Raw genomic sequence first — 27,887 nt, 5'->3', positions numbered from 1 at the left:
TCATAATATTGTTTCTCATAACATCTTATGCCATAATCATTGTTTACTATATTAATCATGTGCCAGAAACTTTGTTTCCCATAAAGTCAGTTGCCATAATGTCATTTGTCAGAATCATCGAAATCCGTAATTACCACATTCCATAACATCATTTGTCATCCAAATTAGCTACCAGAAAAGGCAATTTCCATAATGTTATTTGGCAGAATCATCGAAATGTGTAATTATAACAGAGAATGAAACTGCTATCAGAAAGTAGGTTAGGTTAGAACTGTGACCCCCTGGAAAATGAAACTGCTATCAGAAAGTAGGTTAGGTTAGAGCTGTGACCCCCTGGAAAATAAAACTGCTATCAGAAAGTAGGTTAGGTTAGAACTGTGACCCCCTGGAAAATGAAACTGCTATCAGAAAGTAGGTTAGGTTAGTTTAGAACTGTAACCCCCTGGAAAATGAAACTACTATCAGAAAGTAGGTTAGGTTAGGTTAGAACTGTGACCCTCTAAAACCGAAACAACTGATAATTTCTTATGGCGTTTGAATATATTCTATTAAAAAATATTATTGCACTTAATAATATGGGCAACAATTAATATGGCAATAATTGCTTATGGCGTTTGAATATTCTATGAAACCATATTATTGCACTTAATAATATGGCTAACAAATAGTATGGCATTGTATGATTATAGAAGGTAATGTTCAGATAAACAAACAGTATGTCATACAATTTTTATGGTAAACAAATCATTCGGGCAAATGAAATTCAGGCAAATTAGATTCGGGCATATAAATATTATGTTAAATAACTGTCGGGCAAACAATAGACAACCGCCCCGTGAGCAACAATGAATTTAAACGCCATTACCTTAATTTACTAAAGAAATATTATTATTTCAGGTGCGAATGCTAGCCCAGCTCCGTTTGTCATGGATGTTGTCCCACTACCCGTATTCGTACCGCGCTCTGGTGCCGAAACTGGCTGAGCTGCTTTACAAAGGAGGCGAGGGTGATGAGTGGCACGACAGACATAAAGGTAAAATGTAGAATAATTTACAATATTTAACTTATTGACAAGCAGTGAAAAGTGGAAAATTACTTCCTTGGGTGAGGTTTGAACTCGGTTCAGGTCAGCCATCCGTTGGCAGATCGCTGGATTATCTATCCGTCCAGAGGCCGCGTGTTCAAATCTCAACCGAATAAGTAATTTACCTTTTTTAAATTTTTTTATCGTGTGCTATGGCATTCACAATGCTATCAACATGTAACGTGACACAGGCGTATACGTTGTACGTATGCGGAGCACTTTCTAGACTATCGAAATACTAAATTGGCGAAAAAATATTTTGTCAGTATAAAAAAAGTGGCAAATAAAAAAATAAAGACACAAATAGTTGACTTCCCATAAAGTATATCAATACTGTTAGTGAAATAGGAATAATCTGTGTAATTCTTCAAAATGAGAATAATTCTTCTTTTTTTATGTGTACACAGAAAAAAACACAGCAAAAAGGAATGTACAAGTTTCTAATGTACTGGCAACGCGCACGTGACACTCCTTGAGTTGCAGGTGTATAGGTGACGGTGACCGCTTTCCATCAGGCGGACCGTATGCTTGTTTGCCACCGACGTAGTATTAACAAAAAATTTTAGGTTTAAGACCAAGAGAAACCATACCTAATGAATATAATAACAGAATGGAAATTACAATTTGTCCTCAGGCGCTCTCTTCATAATGTTGGGACCCCGCACCGGACCGCTAACGGCCAAGCAAGACTGGGAGGTAGTCAAGACGCTTTGGCCCGCCATACTGAAGGCGCCACTCAGTGAGAAACCTAGTATATTACGGTAAGACTTTCTCTCTCTCTTACAGAAAACTATGCGGGTAACTATATCCATTAAATGCTTCAAGAAACATGTATTTAGGGTTTTCAAAGGTCTCACATAATGTGGCCCTCCTATTTTGCTTATATCCGTGGGTGGCGATGACTACTTCCCATCAGGTGGATCGGGTGCTACCTATATTTTAACAAAAAAGGAATCCAATGATCCCTGTTCAGCATAAATAAATTAATTATTGTTCTCTGTACCCAGAAGCACATTTGTCTCATAAATAATTTTAGTTCCAAAAACGTTTTTTGACATTACACAGTTCCAAACTATCACTGAATAATTTCGAGAAACTTATCTAATTTTACTAATAGAATACTGTTTTTAAGCGACTATACCTTATTAAATTAACATTTCGTCTAAGTTTGATAAGAATCTTAACATAAGACGTTGTATCGATGTAGGGAACAAATCAAATTATTTTATTAAATATTTTTTGATTTGTTCCCTACATCGATAGATGGCAGCACCATCTCTCTCGCTATATCGTAATCCTGCAAAAGGATTCATATAGAAGGTGCAAGCACAAATTGCTCGCCCTTAGAGTTGGTCAAAGGCGCCTAGCCTTCAGAGATAACATACACTAGAGAAAGTAGAGAAATTTCGACGGGTACCTCGGCAGTCGGGGTGGTGTAACCGTTTTAGCACGTCAGCCGCGTTAGCTGGAGACCCGGGTTCGTTTCCCGGCTTCGCCACCAGTGGTCTTGATCGCTTTTTCTTTAGTGTATGGTATCTATTTCAGTTTATAATAAGACGTTGTACTTTAAATATTTATATCAAAGTTGATAATTATTATGTCAATTTCTGACAGTTACATACGATGGGCCAATAAATAAAAGATCTAAAAAATAATCCCTTCACAGATTGGAGCAAGCGTTCAGCGAAACTCTCCACCGCCACTTCCCCACAGTAAACACTCGTCTGGTCATCTCCCAATCGGCCATCGAAGCTGCCAAGAAATTCTTTACCGAAGCTGATTTGTCTGAAGACAAGTTGGCCGATCTGTTGGCCAACGCGGAAGCTAGGGAGCTGGCGCATTCAAACAAGATTGAGAAAACTTATACGGAGTTGATAGACGAGCTGGTTGACGTTGCTGAGACTCCTAATATGTAAGTACCTTATTTTTTCTCAAATAACACTGTGGCTTTTGGTTAAATCGGATATAGAAGCTGCCAAGAAGTTATTTACCAAAGCCGAGTTATCCGAACACAAGTTGGCCGATTTGTTGGCCAACGCGGAAACTAGGGAGCTGGCGCATTCAAACAAGATTGAGAAAACTTATACGGAGTTGATAGACGAGCTGGTTGACGTTGCTGAGACTCCTAATGTGTAAGTACCTTATTTTTTCTCAAATAACACTGTGGCTTTTGGTTAAATCGGATATAGAAGCTGCCAAGAAGTTATTTACCAAAGCCGAGTAATCCGAACACAAGTTGGCCGATTTGTTGGCCAACGCGGAAGCTAGGGAGCTGGCGCATTCGGACAAGATGTTGCTGAGACTAGTACTTAATTTTTCGTCGAATAACACTACTAACTTTGCTAAGCTGGTCACTGGTCAGGTTATTTGGTCATAAGTTATGACACATAACGCGCTATGGAAGCTTCTAAACGTTTTTCATGAACTTTTTAAGTGAACATGTTCTAATGTGTGAATACTTAAAATCGTGAAAGGTTGTACATATTAGTGTGTGAGTTTTTTATCAGTACTTTTCAGATTGTCCGACCAATTTAATTAGGATAGTAAATTGACCAATCGAACTGACATTTCACCATCTGAGGAGTGACATCTAAATAGAAATTATGGTTAAAAAAAACTATTGTCCATATTTTTCTTCTAATTATCTGGTGCATTATTTCGTGCACTGCATAAAAATATTGTATTTTAAGGAACGTATTATTAGAGCCTAATTTTGTATCACTAATTTACTAGATCCCTGCATACTTTTACATAACCACACACACAGTATAATCCGCGATCGGTATTTGGCTCTCTCGCACGCGCCGCGCGCAACCTTGGCAGCGCCACGCAGCGCGGCGCGTACTGACGCAACCGGCATCATCCGGTTCCGCCTGTACTTCCGGTACCCGACATACTCTCTGCACCTCGCTCGCGCAGAGCGCTACTCAAGGACAAACAGCGCGGCGCAAAATTTGTTAGAAGAATTATTACTGAATCGTCCTTATACTGTGCCACAGATAACTCAAACCAAGCTAACCATAAACCTTCTTCCAGCCAATGGCGTCGTCTCGAGCTAGCCATGCAAATGCTGACCTACTGTCCCTCCGTCCAAACCCCCTACACGCCGCGCGCCGTCCGCCTGGCGCTACACTCTTTGTTGCACGACGACATAGCAGTACGCAGAACGGCGCAGAAGTTGACGCACTTCGCTCTGCAGCAGAGAAAGAAGGAGCTTAAGAAGATTAAGGTTGATCCTTATGAGATCGCCGGGGTCAAAAAACCTGAGAAAATTGAGCCAGGTAACTCAAAAATAATACTTTTTTCTAGCTTAAGACAAAGATAATCAAGTGTCAGTAAAAGTGGCGCAAATTCCAAAATTTATTTTGGGAAAAATCACTCTTTACGGTACGACGATGTAGCAGTACGCAGAACGGCACAGAAGTTGACGCACTTCGCTCTGCAGCAGAGCATGAAGGAGCTTAAGAAGATTAAGGTTGATCCTTATGAGATCGCTGGCGTCAAAAAACCCGAAAAAATTGAGCCAGGTAACTCAAAAATAATACTTTTTCTAGCATAAGACAAAGATGTGAAAGTGTCAGTAAAGGTGGCGCAAAATCCAAAATTTCTTTGGAAAAAATCACTCTTTCCGATATAGTACACAGAACGGCGTAGAAGTTGACGCACTTCGCTCTGCAGCAGCGAAAGAAGGAGCTTAAGAAGATTAAAACAACCGACTCTAAGTCTTGACTTGAGACGAAGTTGTTTAGTAAAATAATCATGTTTACCAGCTTGATAATAGGTTACTTGACCCTCTTTCAAAATCTATCTTATACCGCGTGTGGATTCCATACGGGCGAATAATGTATCCAGTTATAGTATCTGATCAAACGAATCGTATAGGATATTTATTTTGTTAAAAAGTGTTATTAATTAAGAGTAATTTTTTTTTTAATCTAACCAAGCGGCAATGTACGCCGTCCAACTTAATTTCACATGACATAAACGTCAACGTCGTAATGACAATTAGGTATGTACGCTAATTGATGTGGACGTAATACATTGCGTGCTGAATTATTATGTATGAAAAAAAAATCTCGTCTGTTCAAAAAGAAAACATGTAGTTAGGCTCCTTGGATCCGATAGTAATCGTTATTAAGATATTCGCCCGTATGGAATACACACGCTGTATGATTAAGTACTGTCCAATTAACCGAAATAAAATATTACCATATTTTGTCATAGCCTAAAAACAGCCAAAAATATTTTTGAAGTATACTTATACGTAATCAGGCGAAAACAACACAGTCATGTGTTAATCTAAGTAAAGATTATCTATGCAACAGGTCATTCTACTCGAACACAACATTTTCTGACTTTTGAGTATGGGGCATAAAGTGATTGTTTTGACATGAAGTAAGTTCGAATTCGATGACGTCACTACATCGGTGACAGCGTTTTCGGTAGCCAAAATAAAATAAAAAATACACTCATTTTTAATCGAAAAAACGTAGTCATCATACACCTTTAATACCCAAAATCTATAAATATTGTTTTTTATGTCAAATGCTATAGAAGACAATCATTTATTGTGCCAATTTCTATATGACTCTAGTAGCCTATAGGCTACTTGCCTATTAGTCAAATCAGCTTCTTTTTAAGAACTGTCAAAACGAATTTGAACGTCTTGCTAATATGGAATCACAGACCAATACAACAAGACGGCCCTTACAGGGCGACTCGCGGTCACCAAGCATACGACAAATCAGGTTTATAAAAGTTTGAACGCGTGCGACACCGATCAGTAGCGCCCAAGTATACGACCCGCTAACAGTGTTCGTGTCCGCTCGGGAAAAAATCTTAAATAATCAAATTTGGTTGCAAACAATGGTCTCTTGCAGCATAAAGTGGTGTGGCAAGTCTTCTAACACTTCTACATATAAAAAAGATGGAATAACATTTTAATTACCACTTCAACCTTTTCAAAGACCTAAGAGACTTGTTTGTTGCTTGGCTTAAAATAAATACCAACTATATTTATTAAACATAACAAAAGATTAAACATATCATTAAAACTAAAGTTAAATCTAAAAATAAGTAAATACTACATAACAAACTATACCTATATGCATATAAAAATAATTACCTACCTACAGTGATAACCCAGTCATAAGGAAAATACCCCTTCCAGTAGGTCGGCTTGCGGCATGGACCCCATGACACTGGCGGCGTTACCTCTTTGTATCGCAAGTGAGATACGTTGACAGAGGTACGCGCCAGCCCTGGGGTCCCCTGTGGTGTCGACCAGCCGTGCCGACAGTGCCCCCATGAATGATTTCATATCGGCCGACCAGGGACCCAAAGTCTCAACTGCGAGCGCCGCAAACTCGTAGTCTTTGAGCAACGACGAGTATTTACGGCGCTTGAGAATTTGGGCCTGGCCAGCCGCAGCTCCGGCCTGAATGCGAGTCCCCTGAATGTGGGACTGAGCAAAAGTGTCTACACACGTTGCGTCCCACACCAGGGTCCTTCCGAGTTTCCACGGCACCAATGTTGCTCCATCGGGCCGCTTGCCGTCGTCCCTTGTCATGCCTACGGGTTCTAATACCGCAGGCACAGAGACGGTGACAAGCGCGCGACGAACCAAATCGTTAATTGTGCCGTGGCGGAACATTCGGCCGGCGCTTCGGGAACATGAGAGGCCGTGTCGGCCCAGCTGGTCCACGTCCTTTCCACAGATGCAGGTATGCGGAGCACATATTCTGGATCCAAGCCTTAAGCATATTGCTATCCTTAAGGTACTTGGATCCAGAATAGTACCGATCGCTCGCGATGGGAGAGCTTGCAGCCAGTGGCCCGACTCTGGCGCTGAAACAGCCAGTATGCGCGCACGTTCGTAATCGTTCGGGCTTTGTTCAATTATTGAGGCATGGGCTATTTTAAGACGTGGGGAGTCCCAATCCCGCTGACAATGGCGGGCAACTGGGATGTCCGCACTCGGACATGACTCACGCCAAGCCTCTCTGGCCTCCCTCAGGTTCGCTATCTCATCGTCAAGCATCGTGGAACGGTTTAAGATAATGCCGACGAGAGAAAGCGAACCGTAAGCAGAGGACAGAAAAGCAGGTAGAGCCACACTAGTCGATGTGCGAACACCCAGTCCCCCAAATCTTATAGGAAGAACCGCTTGGGCCCATGATCTGTTTTCAAAATGAATGTTCAAAATTTTTGATAAAGTGACCTGAAGGGAGGAGTCAATGGAAGAAAGGATTGATGGGAATTTCCACATTTGACAACTACGGAGTAAATACATAAATTTTGGGGTGAAAAGACAGAAACGGATGATGAAAAGCGCAATATGGGGATTAATTTTAAACAGAAGATCAGATGTACAATCGAATAAATTAAGTTTGCAATTGACTACTGGAGTGACCGATTCATCGAAAATTGGGGAGCCTAAAAGGGTGAGGGATGATTTAGAGTGGACAGAAATATTTGGCAGTACCGCATTGAATTTTGTTAAAATATCGATTTTTTTTTCGTGTGGAAGGTGATCTGGAATGAAAATCTCACATTTGGTAAAGTTTAAGGAAAGGCCGATTTTAGAAAAGTGATTAATGATGTATTGGATATCCTGAAGAACGGTTATAGCATCGCCTCCAAGGGAACCGTCATCTAAATACCAGAGGTTAAATTTTGAATTTAATTTCGTGATGATAGGATGAATGACTAGGCTGAAAATGGCGGGCCCAAGCGGATCTCCTTGCTGACAACCCATGCTCGATGAAATAGTTTTTTCTCCAAAGAATAATTTTGAAGGGGCTCCGTAGCATTGCCATAGGTAATTAAAAAGTGCAGGCAATTCTTTTTTAACTTCTGTTAACAGAGCCCCGCGGTCGACCGAATTGAAAGCGTTTTTGACGTCTAATTTAACAAATACCTCAAAATCCGAACGATCCAAAAACGTGCGTGCAGCGTGCACTGCTGCCTCGCAGCCGCCCTTGATCCCAAAGCCCAGCTGCTGAGGTTTAAAGGCGGTTGTCAGTTGCTTTTTTATCCTTCTGCAGCAGAGCTTTGAGGCCAGTCTTCTTATGGTGCAACCTACGGCGATTGGGCGAATCCCACCATCTTTCTTTGCCAGGGCTACGAGATTGGCACCATATAGCAACGGAACAATCTCCGGGTGTACGCGTCCAGATAACATAAGGTTTATTAATCCTGTGAGTTGTTTTAAGAGATCAGATCTCGCTTCACCCAGAGACTTCGTAGTCAGGTCTTTTAAGTGCTGTGGAGATAATCCATCGATTCCGCCAGCAGACCCGTTAGGAAATGATGATATCGCTTGCATCACTGCGTCCTCACACACATGGATGGTAGAGTTGTCAGAGCCGGGAGGAACTGGCAGCGTGGAGGAGGCGGCAGGGGCGGGGTGTTTTTCCATCAAGGCGGCGTAGGTATCAGGAGAGTGCGTAGCCAAATCGTCGTGTGAGAATAAAAGACGAGCAGCTCCACTTATATCCCCTTCCGAAAATTTATTCTCAATCAATGTTATTCTATTACTGGGTGAATTGTGAGGCATTCGGGTATAATTTCGATGAGTTGGGAAGCTAGCTGTGGAATCAGAAATAAATGAAACATTATTTTTTATTTGGGATGTAAGTGAGGCTTTGTTAGATTTATCTGCGTGCAGGGCTATATAGGGTAAGGTCAGAAAACGCTCCCATGCCTGAGTAGAATTTTCAGTAACAACCTTGGCTACGCACTCCGCGAGACAGCGTGCAACACAGAAACGTGCACCACGGGGTATTCTCTTTATAACTGGACTTTTAGATTTAAGTAACCCTAACCTATCCGCTAGAGGTATTTCAGCTCTCAGTGGTGTAGAAGAAGCAGTGTTGCCCCGGGCGGGGGATGACGGCGCAGGTTGAGAGGCGCTGGGCAGCGGGGGGTCGACAGCCATACGGGTGCCATGCTTAGCAGCAGTATGTATCGCGAGCCCCCGCCGACCTTTGTATTGTTTATTATCGTTGCAAACGGGGCAACACAGTAACTCCGGGCGGTTAGGGCAGGGTTGAGAGGACATAACATTACTTCTTAAAGGTCTACCTATCTAAGAAAAACAACAAATTATTTCAAACGTAAGGTTACAAAATAATAATAAAAAATAAGCTAAATTAACTAAAATTATGTATAAAACAAGGTAATACTAGAAAGGTAGGTATTAGGTATAAAACAATAGGGAATAGTCACGACTTGAAGCACGATTTCAGAGTTTCAGACATACACTTTTACTGATGGCACTATTTTATAGGTTGCATTGTTATTTAACATACGCTGGAGAAGACAGGAGAGCCACTTAGCTAAGAAATGTTTGATGAAAATCGGTATTTTGTACAGTATTTGCAATTTTTCACAAAATATAAATAAACATTTTCACGATTTGACAGACGTCATCGTGGCTCGGCTATGCAGCGCCGCACCAAATTGGCCCGGGCTGCGGTCTCCGTGAAGTAATACTCGGTTCACATATTGTCTATAAGTAATTTAGTAGCAATTAAGCTCAAGATATAAGTAATATTCTCCACTTATAATTTATTTTCAATTTTATATGCGAGAAATCATTTTCAGTTACTGTTTGCGTTGCTAGGAGATAGTGTTTTTAAACAGTAAATAACATTCCACAGTTAAGTCAAATTAATTATTTTGTTGAATATTGTTTATTATCCGCGGAGTTCATTTATACTGGTCAATATGGTTGTACTGAGCGGCGCCGAGGCGCGTCCATCCCTTTTTGCCTAGTTAACAATGCGATATGCTATCCCTTTCACGTAAACGACTAGGGATGGGGCCATGTTAGTTTATGTCTGTTGCGGGAACTTCGTACTACCGTTCGTACCATGTGCTACCATTTTATGAAATATAAAAGAAAGCAGATTTGTAATTGTGAATAATTATCTAGAATCTGTGGTCTGTAGTGTTATTTAGTTGATTGATTAGTTTAGAATATTTAGTTGGTAATTTAACTTAGTAAACGTAAGTAAAAATGCACAGTTTAGTTATTAGTTACTAGAATGATTTTTATTGAGGTGCTATCACAATCATCATCCTCCTTGCGTTATCCCGGCATCGGCATTCGCCACGGCTCATGGGAGCCTGGGGTCCGCTTTGGAAACTAATCCCAAGATTTGGCGTAAGCACTAGTTTTATGAAAGCGACTGCCATCTGACCTTCCAACCCGAAGGGTAACTAGGCCTTATTATAATTTAATTATAATATTATAATTTGTTGCAAAACAAATTCACCACAGTACTGGTACCGGTACCATTGTCTATAATAGACATGTCCCATTCCCATCCCTGCTGCTAATCGTAAAGGCGCGCCATTATTTGAAACGACCAATGGCAGCACCGTGCGCGCCCGCCTCACCCCGCAAGGATTGGTGATTTGCGTCTCGAACAATATCGCTTGCATTAGGCTTCTAGTGGGGTGTTCTGTGTATGGAATATATGAAATCGAATTGAGTGACGTCACGGTCAACTCAGTTACTTTATATATTTCTACCTGCCTTATTAAATAGAAATTGGATTTAAAAATAAGTTCTGTGCATGTTTTTCTTATAATTATCTGATGCTTTATTTCGTGCATGGTATAAAATATTTTATTTTATCTACAGTCAAGTTCCCTTTTGTTGTTGCAGGTTACAGAAAGGACTTGGAATGGGCGATGTGGTCGGAAGACAAGAAGGTTCCGGCGACTGATGAGGAGTGGGACCGGCCGTGGCTGAGGAACCCTAACTACGGGTTCTATTGCTGGCCTGAGGAGCTTGAGGTACCTACTGCTTTGACTAAATACTGAATTACTACTAAAATTGGGCATTTGCGAAATCCGTAATCGTTTAAAAAAAACTTTAAAAAAAATATTTATTTAAGAAAATAATTTATAATACATATTTATTATTTATAAAACAGTTTAGTTCAACTACACTTTCCGCCAAACTGTAGAACAGTTTGTTGGCAGGTTTTTTTGTTGGTACATTCTTGCATTGTCATGCTTATGGAAATAAGACGAATAGAGTTGGATAGGGTGTAACGTAGGGTGTAGGGTGTGTAGGGGGTAACGTTTTAATTCAAATGTTAGATCAAAATGAACACAGACGTAGTCGAGTACAAACACTAAAGTAAAAGTTTTCTGAAAAAATGAAAGAAACTTGTCAAAATAAGTTTTTTTGCAATAATTTCATTTTTGGCACAAGCATTTATCGCCGACTGTACCTTTCTTTCAACAGTCATCTACTGTTCTCCCGAGACGTTTCTAAAAACCCTTAAAGCTCGGCCACACATGCGCGTTTTGATAGCGTAGGCGGAGCGGTAGCGGAGCGTCAGCAGAGCGCATCGATAGCGGTGCGCCGGACGAACGCTGGCGTTGTGCCCAGCGGACGCAGGCGGGAACTAACTAGCGAGTATTGCGAGCGGAATGCGCGTGGATTGCGCGTGGCGCACCGCTATCATTGCGCTCCGCTAACGCTACGCTATCAAAACGCTTTATGTGTGGCGGAGGCTTTACTCGATAGGAATACGACTTTTCATAACAGAGTTCCTATGACCACCTTTCTGCTCCATCATCAGACCAGCTCCATGATACCATAATATTACATTGCCACGTGATTTACATATGTGTACAAAATTCAACTCAATCGGAAATCGGGAAGTGGGTCAAATTTAGCTTCTACGTTTTGACGCACACTAACATACTAACGAGGCAAGTTGAATAATAGCTTGTAATTATGCATTTTGTTTCAGTTATGCTCTTAACTGTTGATGATCAAAGTTCTCATATTTTCATATTTCATATTTATTTATTCCAATCAATTGGCACTGACAGATTAACCTTTCCTAAGTTCTCTAGTTACGAATTACAAAGCAATATCTTTATAGCCTTGAACAAGGCTTCAATGCCTTGAATTGACGTTTTACTTCAGTCTAAACCTATAAATCTATCACTACATTATCACAATTTCGTTCTTTTTGTTCAACTCCTTAATTGCCGAGAGTGCATGTGCATGTACTCTGTCTACCCCTTTTGGGAACACATGTGTGAGTTTATGGATGTACGTATAAATAAAAAAAATAAAAATTCTTTATTTCAGACCATAGTACGATCCATAATAGGTTAGTAGATACAATTACACAAAAATCCTTACCGACTATGTTAGTATAACTACAAACTAGCTAAAGAAAACTAAAACTAAGACTATGTACACTTAACAAACTAACAACACAATTGCGCAGAAATTTATTTATTCCTGCCCGTCACTACTGCCACCCAGTATTCAGTGACAGGGCAGTTAAGGCGCCCTTCTAATGCATGAAGGAGGCTGTTGCTGCTGCTACGCACTCTTCTCATCAGCGAGGCAATTCTCTTCCGCCTAATTGCGAAGAAGTCGTCTGTGTGCGCTTCCGCGAACATGCCACGTATATGTGACATTGTCTGGGTAAAGGGACCTTATTGTTGATGGCGCTTACGTCTTGCGGCGTCGTATTTGTAAACGAACACTGCTCATAAGCGCCGTAAGCGCCATCGACAATTAGGTCTCTTGACCCAGATAATGTCGCATATGTCTAAATCTTTTCCCCTCACTAGCTCGGAAACACGTGTTTTGTCCTTTAATACCAGCGGGTAAAAACGCATTTTATCCACTAGTGGGTAAAGTAATTTAACCTTGAATAAAGTCAAATTAACTGCTTTAAAATTGATAAAAGTAGGCGAATCTAGTAATAAAGATGATTTACCACCAGTGGAACTACTGGAAGCAGTGATAAACGCATTTTTTGCGTTGTAGTTTCCTCGCTATAGTGAGTGAGTTTTGTGTTACACTCGGGTGCAAATGTATTTTGCATCTCGTGTGTTAAAAAACTCGCAAGTTCAGGATTCTATTCTCGACCCACTCGCTTTGCTCGTGGTTCAACTATAGAATCCTTTCCCTTGCTCGTTTTTCAATTCCACACTCGGCGTTAAAATACAACGTTGCCCCCTTGTATAACAAATAACTATTAATATCTCTTCAGGTAGCCGCCCCAGCGTCACAACAAGTGTTCTCCAGCGATATTCCACCCTCAGAAATGGAAGAGGGCGAACGTCACATCCACGAATTCTTCTCCGATGATTCCAACGTTGACAAGCTGGTGTCTTTCTTAACGGTTGAGGAAAAGAAAGGGAAGGACAAGTTCAGTGGAGTACGCTTCTCCATGTTTAAGGTCAGTAAATATTTTATATGGTACAGCGCAACGTAGAATAATAACTATTTACTTGGAAAGCCATCAGTTTTTACAAAGTTGCCGCGAACTGATACGTACACTCAGCAGCAGAAGTTCCGTAGCGGGCAAGGTGTTCACAATGATCCTAACACGCTCTTATTGTCTTAAAAATAAGATCGTGTCAAGTTCATTTTGAACACCTTGCCCGCTACGCAACTTTGTTGCTGATTGTACACTAGGTTCAATGATCAAATCTCGACGAACACTGACAAGGCGTCATGCACTGGATAGGGGTGGGAGGGGATAAATATTGTTCCCAGGAATGTCACCTTGATTAAGTGTTTTTTGGACCGTTGTTTTAAATTTAGTGAAAACCTTCCATAGTGCAGCGGGGAAATCTCGACAAAGGTGCAAATGTAACTGGTCCATTTTTTCCATGTTTTACTATGTTTTCATTATTAAATAGAGTGACCACCGGTTAAATATGGTAGGCGTGTTCAGTGGATACATGTAGAACTCAACATCGAATGAATAGAGATCTCAATTGTATTCCGTTGATATTATATAGTGAGATGCTCGATTTCTTCTCTGACTATACGATTCTTGAAAACCTGGCGGCGTCAAAATTGGGAAAGGGATTGTAGAACAATAAAATCACCCTACCAATTTTGAAACCAAACAAAACATGATATCAATATTAAAACCTAGTTGAAATCTCTAAACGAATTAGATCGGAGAGTTGTTTTATTAATTACTAGTTTTTGCCCCCGGCTTCGCTCGCGTTAGAAAGAGACAAAAAGTAGCCTATGTCACTCTCCATCCCTTCAACTATCTGCACCTAAAAAATGACGTCAATTCGTCGCTCCGTTTTGCCGTGAAAGACGGACAAACAAACAGACACACACACTTTCCCATTTATATTATTAGTATGGATGTCATCTTGAAATTACTATTTTAATTTACAGTCCCTGTTCGCTCAATTCGGACCAGTTATCACGGAGAAGTTCCTCGTCCACGCGCGGCGCTGCGCCGCCGATTCCCAGGAAGCGCCTCAACGTTTCGCGTCCGAAGTTGCCGCGTCGGCGTTAAGAGCGCCGCGGTATTGGCGAAGAGAGAATGCGTTGAGCATTTATGATAGCGTACTTGAAGTATACAGTGCGGGTAAGTAAAATTTACGTCACGTTTTAAGTTTTGCACGATACATTGCTCATCCTCATTTTCTATTAATACTATTATAATAGGTATTAAAACCTTTTCTTTTAAGTAGTTTAATATTTCGACTTTCAAATATGACGTTGTACAATAAAGAAGAGAGAGTGACAACAGTTTTTACAGCATGTCATATTTGAAAGTCGAAATATTAAACTACTTAAAAGAAAAGGTTTTAATACCGAACATTCTCGGCCCTTTCAATAGGAAATTAACTTAAATAACTTAGTTAATTAATAGGTAACAAAATAATTTTAGCTATTGGCCTAATGAATACTCCTTTCTGGGTTCTTACTTGAACAGATCTCACTAAATTATCAGACGTATTTTTGTTGATTGATATTATTGTACCCAGCGGCCAACAAGCAGGCGGAGTTGCTTCGTCTTTCAATAAAACTATTTGACCAATTTGTAAATTGGTTCTTCTCTGCAGCCACTTGCTTCTTGGTTGCAGCTCACTCAAATAATTGTTATAAAACTGTACCCAAAACTTTTGTTTTATTTGAGTAATTTTTTGAAACATATTTAATATATTTTCGGCTTTATCGACAATACTAGGCTCAGGTATATCTGAAATTGGAGACCCAATCAAAAAATGAGCCGGTGTTAGGCAAACAATATTATCATTATCAGGGATATCAAAAACAGAACAACTACTATTTAAATACTATTCAAAAATATAAATCTAATTTGTTCAATTTATAATTGTATTAAGAAATAAAACATTAGCATTATTTCTGATATTGATGTTAGAGTTTCATATTTGTTCACTGCAGCTGTTCTTTGTGGATCTGGTTTCTCTTCATTGTGGCCTATTATTCTTCCAAATAATGGCAGTTCTGTCGCTAATAATACACACTTTTCTTTGTTTAATTTCAATTTCTTTTCCCGTGTTGCAATAAATACATTCTCTAAATTTTTTTTAAATACGTATTTGTATTTTTTTTTATACTACGTCGGTGGCAAACAAACATACGATCCGCCTGGTCGAAAGCGGTCACCGTAACCTATGGAGTTCGGGTTCCGACGACTCAAAGGACAATAGACTGGACAAATTAGTTCCGTAGATCCTTCCGTCACCAGCACACCGCACCCACGTTGAGCTCTGGCAGTCTTACTCACCGGCAGGAACACAACACTATGAGTAGGGTGTAGTGCTATTTGGCTGCGGTCTTCTGTAAGGCGGAGGTACTTCCCCAGTTGGGCTCTGCTCTAGATTCGAGGGAGATGATATATATCGTCCCTTTCTTCCTGTGGGTGTCGTAGAAGTCGACTGTGGGACAAAATTGTGACACTGCAGTGAAAGTTTGCTAATTAATAGCAAACTTTCACTGCAGTGTCACAATTTTGTTTTCTTTCAACCGCTTAATTGCCAAGCTTCTCACTGAAACTTGAGTAGTTTCATGTGCTCTTTCTACCCCTTTATGGGATACAGGCGTGATTATATGTATCAGGGTGTCCACTTTCTGGAAAGTCAGGGAAAGTCAGGGAAAAGTCAGGGAAGCTCATAGTGGTCATGGAAAGTCAGGGAAAGTCAGGGAAATGATTTGGAGGTCAGGGAAAAACTTGGCACCAAAAAAAAATCTAAAAGTATTGAAAAAATAATATGATTTCTTGGGTTCACCACATCCATGACAGCAAAGATGGATTTCCGGTAGTGATTTTAAGGCCACTTAATATTGTCTCTTTAGACTTTTCATGACAAGTATAGTACCTGACCTCCATCCCAGTGATTGCTAATGAGAGATATCTTCATGCTCTAGCTGACCTTAATTTATCTGGCCCAAAATCGTATATGCGGAAAAATCCACATTTTTTTACCCACATATTCCAAAAAGGCGAAGGGGTCGGGAATAAATTCATTTATTGTGATTCAGATTAACTGGAAAGTTGCATCACAATGTCACCATGTATACAACATTCATAAGGTAGGTGCTTCTGTTAGGGCGATGTGAAAACGACAAAGACAAAGTTACGTCGCTGTCCAAATTCTAAGTATCTATCCGACAATCCAAAGCGGAGTTCCTCATAAAGCTAATGCAACGCAAACGCAATTTGTATGAGTCAAAGGAGCATAGGAGGATAATAAGCGTGACGATGAGAGAACTTCAAACACTTGGAAACCTAAAGGCATGTAGTGGCAAAACACCTAAATGGGCATCCCAACGCTGACAACAAAGAAAAAATTTCGCGCTCGCTTCGCTCGCGTTTACTATTTTTCATTTCATAAATTTAAATTCCCTTTATTTTTCGTGAAAGTTTCGTAAATTTTTCATTAAATTTAAGATTTTTTTGAAACATTCCGCAACTTGCACATAACTACTCTGCTCTGATAGACTAGGTACTCTATTTTGTTTCCTATGTTATGTACATAATAACTACTATCAGCCCCAGGAACGTATAAAAGGGGCAAAAGTTTCGCGCTCGCTGCGCTCGCGAGATGTTTTTCTGGTGTAGCATATCTAAGGGCGCCGAAACTCAAACTCGCTCTACCACTCCACTCTACCCTGATGCACGGGCCGGCGGCCGGCACTGGTATAGCCAAAAGTAAATAGCGATAACTACTAACTACAGATTTCGTTTACGTTAGTTTTATAAAACCAGAAATTAAAGTAGAGTAGTACAAAAGTATGAACTGCCTTGCAAATTTTAATATTTCGTACTTTAGAAAACAAACATATTCCAGAAAAAAAATTGGATTGACAGACGGACAGACAGACGCACGAGTGATCCTATAAGGGTTCCGTTTTTCATTTTTAAGGTACGGAACCCTAAAAAACTATTTTTTTTTTTTTTTTTTTTTTTTCAAGACAGAAAAAACCGTTTTTTTTGCAACCCTAAGCAAAAGTGGTAAAAATTAAAAATTTGGTCAGGGAAATTTTCTTAAATGGTCATGGAAAGTCAGGGAAAAGTCAGGGAATTTTTTTTGGGTTTAGTAGTGGACACCCTGTGTATGTATATGTCGTTGTCTGAGTACCCACAACACGAGCCTTTTGCGAGCTTACCGTGGGACTCAGTCAATCTGTGTAAGAAGTCCTATAAAATTTCTGTTTAATTGGGTCTGGCTAAAGAAAACAAGCACCGGATGATTTCATCTATGATCTTTTTCCAGGCCTGACGTCCGTTATCCCGGAAACAATGGAAGACTGGGGCACATCATTAGCCTCAGGAGTAGTAAAACTAGAGCCAGTCCGGGGCAGCGGCTTTCTGACTAGGCTATTAGAACTGTGCGCGCCGCCTGCAAGTAGCGCGCAGGATCCCGATCAACACACTTCGTTTGTCGTGTGCGCCCGGCTTTACGCTCTACAGGTATGTTGTGAGCTCCATGCGTCAGACTCAATAGAAGACTGAAGCACAAACTTTAAAGAGGCTGGTGAAGCTGTAGCTACTTAGCTAGCAGTGGCGGCTGGTGAAAATTTCTGCTAGGCTACACCAAAGCAAAAAGAAACCTACCTTAATATTAGGTACTTTACTAGTAATCAATTTTAGGCAAGCCGGTGGGAATCGGCTTGTGTGGACCAGCCGCTGCTGTTAGCTAGTGAGTGGCAGTGGCTTTCTGGCTAAGCTGTTAGAGCCCTGTGCGCGCTGCTTGCTTGAAGATCCCAATCAACACACTTCGTTTGTTGTGTGCGGCGGCTTTACGCTCTGCAGACTTAGAAACTGAGGCAGAACACTGGTGCACATCCGTGGCCTCTTTAGTGTTAAAATTATGGCTTACACGACCTCTACTTTGATAAGAATATGGTATGAAGTCTTGACCTTTGACGTAATGCTTCTAGCTTACTTTTTTTAAAGCTTTTCTTGTTTTCCCACACAAACTTTGGACCTTTGGGGGGTGAAATGGGTCACCCCCCAGGAGGTGAATTTTCAAAAACCATTTCTTAGTGCTCCTTTATACCTAATAGCGTACCTACTTGCCAAATTTTTTTTCGACGCACAGGCGTTGGTATGTCAGTCAGTCAGTGAGTTTCTTCTTTTATATGATTAGGTAGATCCAAATCACTTCTGAATCTCAAATTAGTTAGAGGCTCTCAAAACGTTTCAGAACGGTAATGTTTTTACAGGGTGCCCTCGGGTCTCTCCGGTGGCAGACGGCTCTTCTCGGCTTCGAGCTTCTGGCCAGGCTGGAGGCGGCCAACTTCATGCAACACCCCTACCAGAACGTTCGAGAGATAGTGGGCAGGTGAGTTATTGAGCGTGCGCAGACAGAGAGCGGTCTGGAGTTCTGCGTTCAGAGTTCTGCGTTCTTTAGAATGTACCGAGTCTGTAGCAACAACGCACACAGCGGGCAGTCTGCCCGCGGCGGTCAAAGCAGAACGCCGCGTTCTAGCGTTCTTTTCCCGCCGAGACAGAGAACATCGGAACGCGGGGATGTCTGACCTTGTGCACGCTATGCATGGACTCAGGAAACTTGTATAAACTGCAATTACTTGGCAAGCACGCCGCCCTTCTGCGGACTAATTTTAACATTGTTTTCTATTATAAACTGAAATAGATACCATACACTAAAGAAAAAGCGATCAAGCCCACTGGTGGCGAAGCCGGGAATCGAAAAATCAAATCAAAAAATATTTAATAAAATAATTTGATTTGTTCCCTACATCGATTGTTTTCTATTCCCGTACTATTATTCTATTCGTCATTTACAGAGTCGTGCATACATCTTTAAAACCCTACATAAAAGATGTCAAGAAAAGTCTATAGTCTATTCCCCAGAACGCATTGTTAGGCCACAATATAATAAAGAGTACTATCGTAGTTATGCTTTGTAACAATGCTTTTAATGATTGTATCAATCAATTACTTGAATTTTAACAATACTAAATAACCCATAGGGATAGTGCGATGCATTAGAAGTTAAAACGACTTAAATCGTTGTCCGACTTCGGTTTTCTATTTAGGAAGTATCTTGTCCGTAATCGAATAGCCGGGTCCACACAAAGCTAGGCACGTCTCGCGCGGCAAACGTGCCATGGTCTAGGCATATTGCTCAGCCGAGCAAGGCGCGCGCATTGCCTCGGCCGAGGCACGTTTATGGTCACGTAGCGACACCTAGTGAGAATCAGTGATACTAAGTGGTATATATTTGTTTTGTGTTATAATGTTATTTTCCAATAAATAAAATACAATACAATAGAAATATTCTATTGCTCACCAGTCACTTAAAATAATATGTTAGTTTAATTAATACAATTTAATTCCTATACTTTCAGTCTATCGTATCACTGATTCCCACTAGGTGTCGCTACGTGACACGTTTGCAAGGCAATAGCCTCGTGACGTGCCTCTCTCAATGTGTATCTGGCGTTCAAACTACTTTGTTATACCAACAGTTTGCTAATGACGATTTTCGACACGGAGTTGTTGTTCGCCGGGGGCGCGCCGCGTTTCGCTGCCTTCCTGGCCTCCGTGCGCCCGCGCTTGGAGCCGCTTTACGACGAAAACGGGGACATTGGTGAGTACTTGTGTCTATTCAAATTGTTCACTTCGTCATAACCATAACTCATATACACGGTCAACCAAATTATGGTACTAAAAAAAGGCGGCAAATTTGGAAAAAAAAATGGGGGACACCTTACACAGATCAACTTAGCCCCAAACTAAGTAAAGCTTGTACTATGGGTGCTAAGCAACGATATATATACTTAAATAGATAAATACATACTTAAATAAATACATACTTATATACATAGAAAACATCCATGACTCAGGAACAAATATCTGTGCTCATCACACAAATAAATGCCCTTACCGGGATTCGAACCCAGCACCGCGGCTCAGCAGGCAGGGTCACTACCGACTGAGCCAGACCGGACGTGTGTGAGGCTCATCGGCAGGGAGCGTACTTTTCATGCCGATGACATTAATCTGACGTCACGCTCCGTATAGGATGATCCCAAATAGTTTATTGTAAATTATTAATCATTAGTCGTCAATCATTTTAATCGTATACAAATTACTTCAAATACAGTAGTCCATTTAGGTACATGTGGCATAAATAAAGTAGCCTACTTGTTGAAATGTGAAATTTGAATAAAATTATTTGATTTGTTTTTATAAATAAATTTAATTAAATAGTATTGTTAACAACACATTACAATAAATACGTAGAAAAGAGAATTTCTCTTTAACGTAAAGCACACCATCCTTCTTGCATTCATTACCATGCAAATAAATTCATAACTTAAAATGATTGATGACTAATGATTAATAATTAACAATGAAACAATTTGTGATCATCCTATATGGAGCGTGACGTCAAATTGATGTCATCGGCACGAAAAGTACGCTCCCTGCTCATCGGCTAATTGTCTTCATAAAGCGCATGCCTTTCTAAACCTTGACGTTGGTAGAATCATCAACGAGCCATAACAGTTAAAAATTGATTCAAAATGTAGGGGCGAAGTTTTAATTCTCATCGAAATTTGAATTTCGCGCCATTTTTTAGTGCCAAAATTTGGTTGACTGTCTATGAAGCAATAGACGTACCAACTCTGAAGATTCATTTCATCGGAACTGTAAAATTCGTGTAGATTACATAATTTATCTACTTGACACGGTTAAGCATCTAAGAATTTACCTGTATTATAAGGGTGAAAGGTAATGCCGTTAATCGCGTTATACCATTCCTTATCCATAATTTATCATATTTTTTATTAGATGATTTAGTACCCCACTGCTGGGCAAAGTTCTTCCCTCTTTTCCTCAACTCAACCCTATCGCTTGCACTTTCATCATTTTACCACTATCCATAAGTAGGTAATTGTCTGATATTGGATGATGTCATGGATTTGTTCTGAAATAAATGTTTTTTGTCATAGTGATAAAGACAGCAGCGTCCATGGCGCAAATGGCGGGCATGAGCCGCGACGAGCTCGCTCGCTCGCCGGAGCCCGAGCGGCGCGCGCCCCGTGTGGACGTGCCCGTCGCCAGCGCGAGACTGGAGCCGGTCGACGACACTCAGGTAATTTAGTATTTCTTTATTGATATAAACAACAGTGTCTATGGCACAAATAGGCTACTAGACTCTTGTCGGATTTGTTACAAGAAATTATTGTTTCCTGTAGTATTTGACATAAGAAACCTATAAACCAAAATATTTTCGATTAAATATGTGAGTAATATTTTTTTAACTTTGGCCACCGAAAACGCTGTCAGAACCTAACTTATGTCGAGTCAATCACTGACATATGAACTTTATGCCTCATAACTTAAATGTCAGAAAATGTTGAGTTCAATTCGATTTACGTCATGCGCAGACAATCTATAGATTAACATGGCTAATGATGTTTTTGCCTAATTAAGTTAAAGTAAACTTTATAAACGTTTTTTGTGGTTTTCAAGTCGTAATAAAATATGGTAGTATTTTTTTTCGGTTAATTGGACAGTAATAATTAATATAAAATAAACTTTAGACTCCTGTGTGGTGACGGGTTAAGAATTTCACCACCCCCTTTCTTCCCGTGGGTGTCGAGAGGCTGGCAACCTGTCACTGCAATGCCACAGTTTCGTTTTCTTTTAACCCCTTATTTGCCAAGAGTGGCCCTGAAGCTTAAGTAGTTTCATGTGCTCTGCCTACCCCTTTATGGGATACAGGCGTGATTGTATGTATGTATGTATGTATGTAAAATAGACTTTAAAAAAGGGTCAAGTAGCCTATGGCGGGTATGAGCCGCGACGAGCGCCCCGTGTAGACGTGCCCGTCGCTATCGCCACAGTATAAGGACGACTCGGTAGTTAATCTCCGGCAGCGGCGACGCGATCTTTAGTTGGCTCTCTCGCACGCGCCGCGCGCGACCTTGGCAGCGCCACGCAGTGCGGCGCGTACTGACGCGACCGGCATCCTCCGGTTCCGCACTGAGGAGTGACGTCACGGTCAGTTCATTTAATTTAAATCTTTCTCTTCTTTACAAATTGTATGGGAAAAGTTTTTCACGATTTGTGACTTTTCTAGCTGGTATTTTTTTTTGTCCCATACTTTGCTCCTGGATAGGAATGGGATCGATTAGCGTCAAAAAAAAGTTGGTCAAAAATGCCCTTTTTCTCGCACCCCTTATTTTTTTCCAAAATCTGTAAATTACATTTTTCATCAATTTGAAATCGATGTATGGTCTCCTTAGACCATTTTCGCGTAGGACTACGGGATCTCATAGCTGCCCTTACTGACCCGCTATTAAAATACATCCTATATAGTTATTATAATGAATATAATGATGTTAATGATTGACGTATGTTTTTTTAATATCAGGAAAGTGAGAACGCCAACGAAACAGGAGAGCCCACAGAGAACGTCAGAGGCGAGCGACTGGACAAGAATCTGTCGACGCATCTCGACACGGCGCTGCGACTCGGCGGCGACAGCGTGGCGACCGACCTAAGGGACCACGCGAGAGCTATCAACCTTCTCACTACAGGTATTACTTGACTACACTATTGTAAGGGATATTTGGATTTGTGGCTGTATTGCAGGCAAGAAGTTGACGATTTTTGTGAAGATGTGGCCATATGCATCTTCCAAAAAGAGGATTCATCTTTTTAAAGGAGATATTTGTATTTTTTACAAATCAAGGTAGTAATTCGAATCTGAGCCCGAATCTGCAACAAACTGAAAAATAAGAAAAAATTGAGAACCCAAATCTGCAATAACCTCAAAAATCAAAAAAATTGAGATGTGGCCGTTGAGCAGGCATGGGACGACATAACATTATTTGTAATTACTAACACAGGCAGTCAGACAGGTGAATAACGCCAATCAAGTCAAAAAATATTATTGGCGGGGGAATGTTATTCCAGCATCGTGTAGCAGCATACCTGAAGCTATCACAAAAACTAGTCGTATAGGGTACTTGAGTACCATTCAAATCAGTTCCTAACTGTCGAAACAATAGAATTTGTTTAAAATACAATTCTGTGCCGTCAAAAAATGTAAGAGGTCAGGCATGAAACAATTTTTGATGTCGATGAGCGTCTGCCTTACGATTTGAGACTTTCATCCTGAGATAATAGACAATTTATTAAAAATACTCTACTTACACATTTTTATTTTTATTTCAGTCCTCCGTGGCTGCATGGGCATGATAGTCCGCGGCGTCCACGGCGCTATCACAACGCAGTACACTCTAGTAGGCACGGCCTGCGCTCTCGCGGCCCGGGGGCCTTCTGTGCCTCACGATGAGCTAGCGAGAGCTGCTGATGGGTTCCTAGCTTCAGTGGCGTTAGCTGCGAACGATGCGGTGGCGTTTGAACAGGCGTTGACTACTATAGAGACTGTGGCTGCCGGAAGGTAAATACTCCAGCACTCACTAGTTCTATCGTCCTTGTGTGTAGCGTATTCTCGTAAATACAATAGCAAAACTGTGTATTTACAATCTCGGGCTGTGGTTAGGTAAATGGTACGAAAGGGTTACAAAAATTTATCGATTTTGGGTATTAAGAGTGTATGATGACTACGTATTTTTAAAAATGTGTGTATTTTTTTATTTATTTTGGCCACCGAAAACGCTGTCAGCGATGTAGTGACGCCGTCGAATAGGAACTTTACTTCATGTCGAATGAATCACTGACATAATGAACTTTATGCCTCTTACTTAAACGTCAGAAAATATTGTTTTCAAGTAGACCTGATGCACAGATAATCTATAGATTAACATGACCGTGTTGTTTTCGTCTGGTAACTTAAAATATACTTTAAAAATATTTTTTGCTGTTTTTAAGTCATAATAAAATATGGTACTTAACATTTTATTTTGGTTTCAAACTTATCAATAAGACCTTTAAAAATAAGTTTGTAGCCTATTCTTTTTCGAAAAATTTTGAATATATCCTCATTGGTAGGGTTAACGTCTATAATTTGTAATTTATTTGTATTTCTCATCAGATCGTGGTGGGCGCGCCTAGCTTGCTTGGACTTCGCTCAACCGCTGCTGTTCTACGGGCTGCCTCTGCTATGTGACCAGCCTGAGCTGGCTGTGAGAGCAGAAAACTTCACGCTCAAGCTCATGAGGGACCCGCGACTTGAGGTAAATTCATTAATCATGTATCAACCTACAAATTCTCATAAAAATTTATCATTCAGCAAGAATTCACTGGGACTCAAACACCACGAGGGGCTCTACATATCTAAAAATTATTCATACCTTGCGTTTTTCTTTGCTTTAATACTTTTTTTTGCTGTTATATCTTTTGGTATCGAAAGGAACCCCAAAAAATGTCTTACCTCCTTTGCTCCTGATTGACCACTTCCGAGTTATAGAATTCCATTGGCACAGTCGGATGTCGGATAGCAAGAAATTACATTTTCTCAAACATGCAATGAAATATTGTCTTTACGTTCCTTAAAATGGCCTGGGAAGTGTCGCTTTTTGGGCGCAACAACTCGAGAGGACTGTAAAGGGATTTCATATTATTTTTTAGGCCTAGGCCTGCAAAGTAACTTTTTTTATAAAATATTGTCCTTTAGAGCATTTTTTTGTATTTCAAATTGTATGTTTGAAACAAATAAAAGCAAGTTCCATACAAAATGCCCCGGGACTCGGCGTTAAAATTATTTCGGATTTTGAGAAAAGCACTATACATGCCTCGGCGTGAAAACGGATTCCCGGCCTCGTATCCCTATCCGGTATACGAGCTATATACCCACTTGGCCGGAAATCCTCATTTTCCCGGCCTCTGATTTAATGTACTATTTCACCTTATTTTCAGGTGCGGCAAGCGGCCGGCAAATTACTTACCGGCCTGATGCACTGTGGAGCCCTGCCAGACGAGGATAGGACCCTCCGTACACTCACTCGAGCATGCCGCAATAAGGCACCTTTAGAGCGCCACGCCGGCGTGCTTGGCTTGTGCGCGTATCTTGCCTCCCGGCCTTACAGGTATAGATTTAATAATATTATAGGACATTCTTACACAGATTGACTGAGGCCCACGGTAATCTCAAGAAGGCTTGTATTGTGGGTACTCAGACAACGATATATATAATATATAAATACTTATATACATAGAAAACATCCATGACTCAGGAACAAATATCTGTGCTCATCACGCTAATAAATGCCCTTAACGGGATTCGAACCCGGGACCGCGGCGTAGCAGGCAGGGTCACTACCGACTGCGCCAGACCGGCCGTCTAATAATAATAGATTTCACACGAAATATCAAATTGAGAAAAAGTATCCAGCGAAGTTTGAATTTTATATTCACTGTGTTCGTTCGATTCGTTCAGAGTTCGACAAAGTTCAGACTGTGTGATGCGCGATTGCACGCTCCTACATACAAGACGCCTGATACATATTTACTTACCACTAAATTATACCTGTGGCAAGGTCCGTTTCTATAAATGCGGGGAGATTATGATTAAACGGGGTGGTATGTATTGAGATCCTTTGCTTGGTTCAAATTTTTAATCCACCTATTCATAACAAATCTCACTCTGTTTTCTTTCAGAAGTTTCCGTAGGTATCTCATACGGTCATTTACTCATCATACAAGTGTTCAATGATACATATCGTCCACAGCCTGGGTCCGCAACTGGGCGCGGTGCTGGCGGAGCTGGCGCGGCACACCATGGCGCCCGACCCCGTGCCCGCCGCCATCCGCGCCGCGCTCGCAGACTTCCGCCGCACGCACCAGGACGACTGGCCGCGCCACCGCGACCAGCTCACGCAGGTACCCCGCTATAGCGTGCCATTGTCAACACAGTTTCACGTCTCACTTTACTATTGGGTAGCTCTAACTTCCCGTCAACGCGCCCGCTCACGATTCGGGTCTTCGATCCTACGCGAAGCTCAGCCTCCAGTCTTCGTTGGAATTTTAGACACTTTTAGTATTAATTTGTATGGGACTATTGTCTGCACGCAGCTCGGCCTTCGGCCTCGCGTTGAAAGCCTACTTTAACGCTTCGGGCCGTCGGCCCTCAGCCTTCGACTTTCACAGGGTTATTATTAGACACTTTTAATATTGTTTTGTGTGGGAACATTACCTACCCGCAACTCGGCCATCGGCCTCACGTGCTTGAAAACCTCTCAGATAACGCTTCGGGCCTTCGGCAAAACCTAAATTAGCTAAAATACGGGAAAAAGATTTCGATTGCGCGAATAACTCTTGCGATCGTGATTTTGGCGTGACATCTACAATCCGAAAACGAATCCAGTTTTCAGCTTTCAAAAGATTTTATCATCTCTTATTAAATGTGTATCATCCTGCAGGAGGAACTCGATCTGCTAGCCGACCTCACGTCACCGCCTTCCTACTGCGCCTAGCGCTCACACTCGCGGACCGAGTCCAACCACTTGGCAAACATTGGTGTCGACGGCGGATGAAAACTTCACGACTCCGCTGTTCATATCAGAACATCGTTACATTAGGGCGGTTTCGATCTAGCGTTTTTACTGCCTTGATATTGTCGTTTTGACTTTACACAGGGTCGATCAGCGAGGCGGGCTAGCCCGCGTGCTCGCTATGCTGAGTCGAGTCAGGACACTTAGTATGAGCTTCAATTGTTTGATATGCTCACCTGACGAGTCGCGTGACCCGCCCCTCTGCACTGAGAGAAAAACAAATTTTCATGTTCGTTCAACAAGTTTTTTGGTTAAAATAGCGCCTACGTGCTCTTTGGTTCAAACAACAAGTTAGATTTTGTTAAGTGTAACTAGTACATTCTACAAGTTTCATTTTATTTGAATCAACAAGTCGATTTTATAAAAGCAACATGACTGTTTGTTTTAAACATATGTTTGGCTGATTCAATCAAATATCTTTTAACAAGTTTGACCTTGTTGTTCGAACAAATTCGACTTGTATCATCAACATTGTGATTTATTCCGTTTACTAAAATACTTTTGTTTTAAACGGATAAACCCGCAACAACTTGTTAAATTCACAATGCAAATTTCTCTCAGTGTGCACGCCCAATATAATCGTGTACTCAGGCCACTTACGCGCGCTTTATTTCGCTCCTTATGCGTATATCGCATCAAAGATCAAACTAATAAAGGCGTATAAAACGCTAGTTGAATCTATCTTTAAATTAATGTATGTGAGTTACACTTGGAGCTTCGATAAGTGACCAGGAAAGGTGCCTTGTACTGTGTTTCTGACATGATTTGACAGTTCGCGCACTTGTAATACAAGGCATATCATCTTAATTTTTTAGCATCCTTTGTATCTCTTCTCCTATCTCTAAAGTTATAAGACAACTATTAGAATATTTTTATTCACTCTTTGTGGAATTTATTCTAAAACATTTTTAAATTCTAACTATCATTACTTCCATTATAAGACAGGTCTGCTGTTTCTACTTTACGATATGATAATGTATTGGGTACAAATTAATTCTGTTATGCTTTTTTTCTTCATGTACCTAT

At 40.8% G+C, this 27,887-nt stretch overlaps 1 protein-coding gene across 3 annotated transcripts in view; it reads left to right on the top strand.

Moving 5' to 3' along the window:
* Positions 1–27,187, top strand: part of LOC125232491 (proteasome activator complex subunit 4B-like) — a 49,204-nt gene extending 22,017 nt beyond the window's left edge. For all 3 annotated transcript variants that reach the window (XM_048138175.1, XM_048138174.1, XM_048138176.1), the window contains 17 exons: positions 898–1,033; positions 1,719–1,845; positions 2,751–2,996; positions 4,121–4,365; positions 10,761–10,891; positions 13,129–13,317; positions 14,283–14,478; positions 17,639–17,835; positions 18,591–18,709; positions 19,860–19,981; positions 21,348–21,490; positions 22,775–22,940; positions 23,581–23,809; positions 24,404–24,545; positions 25,228–25,397; positions 26,040–26,190; positions 26,730–27,187. In XM_048138175.1, the coding sequence (XP_047994132.1) occupies positions 898–1,033; positions 1,719–1,845; positions 2,751–2,996; positions 4,121–4,365; positions 10,761–10,891; positions 13,129–13,317; positions 14,283–14,478; positions 17,639–17,835; positions 18,591–18,709; positions 19,860–19,981; positions 21,348–21,490; positions 22,775–22,940; positions 23,581–23,809; positions 24,404–24,545; positions 25,228–25,397; positions 26,040–26,190; positions 26,730–26,783 (2,763 nt within the window). In that variant the 3' untranslated portion in view covers positions 26,784–27,187. The remainder of the gene's footprint in view (positions 1–897; positions 1,034–1,718; positions 1,846–2,750; positions 2,997–4,120; positions 4,366–10,760; positions 10,892–13,128; positions 13,318–14,282; positions 14,479–17,638; positions 17,836–18,590; positions 18,710–19,859; positions 19,982–21,347; positions 21,491–22,774; positions 22,941–23,580; positions 23,810–24,403; positions 24,546–25,227; positions 25,398–26,039; positions 26,191–26,729) is intronic.
* The last annotated feature ends 700 nt before the right edge of the window (positions 27,188–27,887 follow it).

Source organism: Leguminivora glycinivorella, chromosome 13 (genome assembly GCF_023078275.1).
Source record: "Leguminivora glycinivorella isolate SPB_JAAS2020 chromosome 13, LegGlyc_1.1, whole genome shotgun sequence".
Classification (NCBI taxonomy): domain Eukaryota; kingdom Metazoa; phylum Arthropoda; class Insecta; order Lepidoptera; family Tortricidae; genus Leguminivora; species Leguminivora glycinivorella.
Note: the sequence above shows the minus strand (reverse complement) of the source record. Positions and strands in the feature narration are given on the sequence as shown.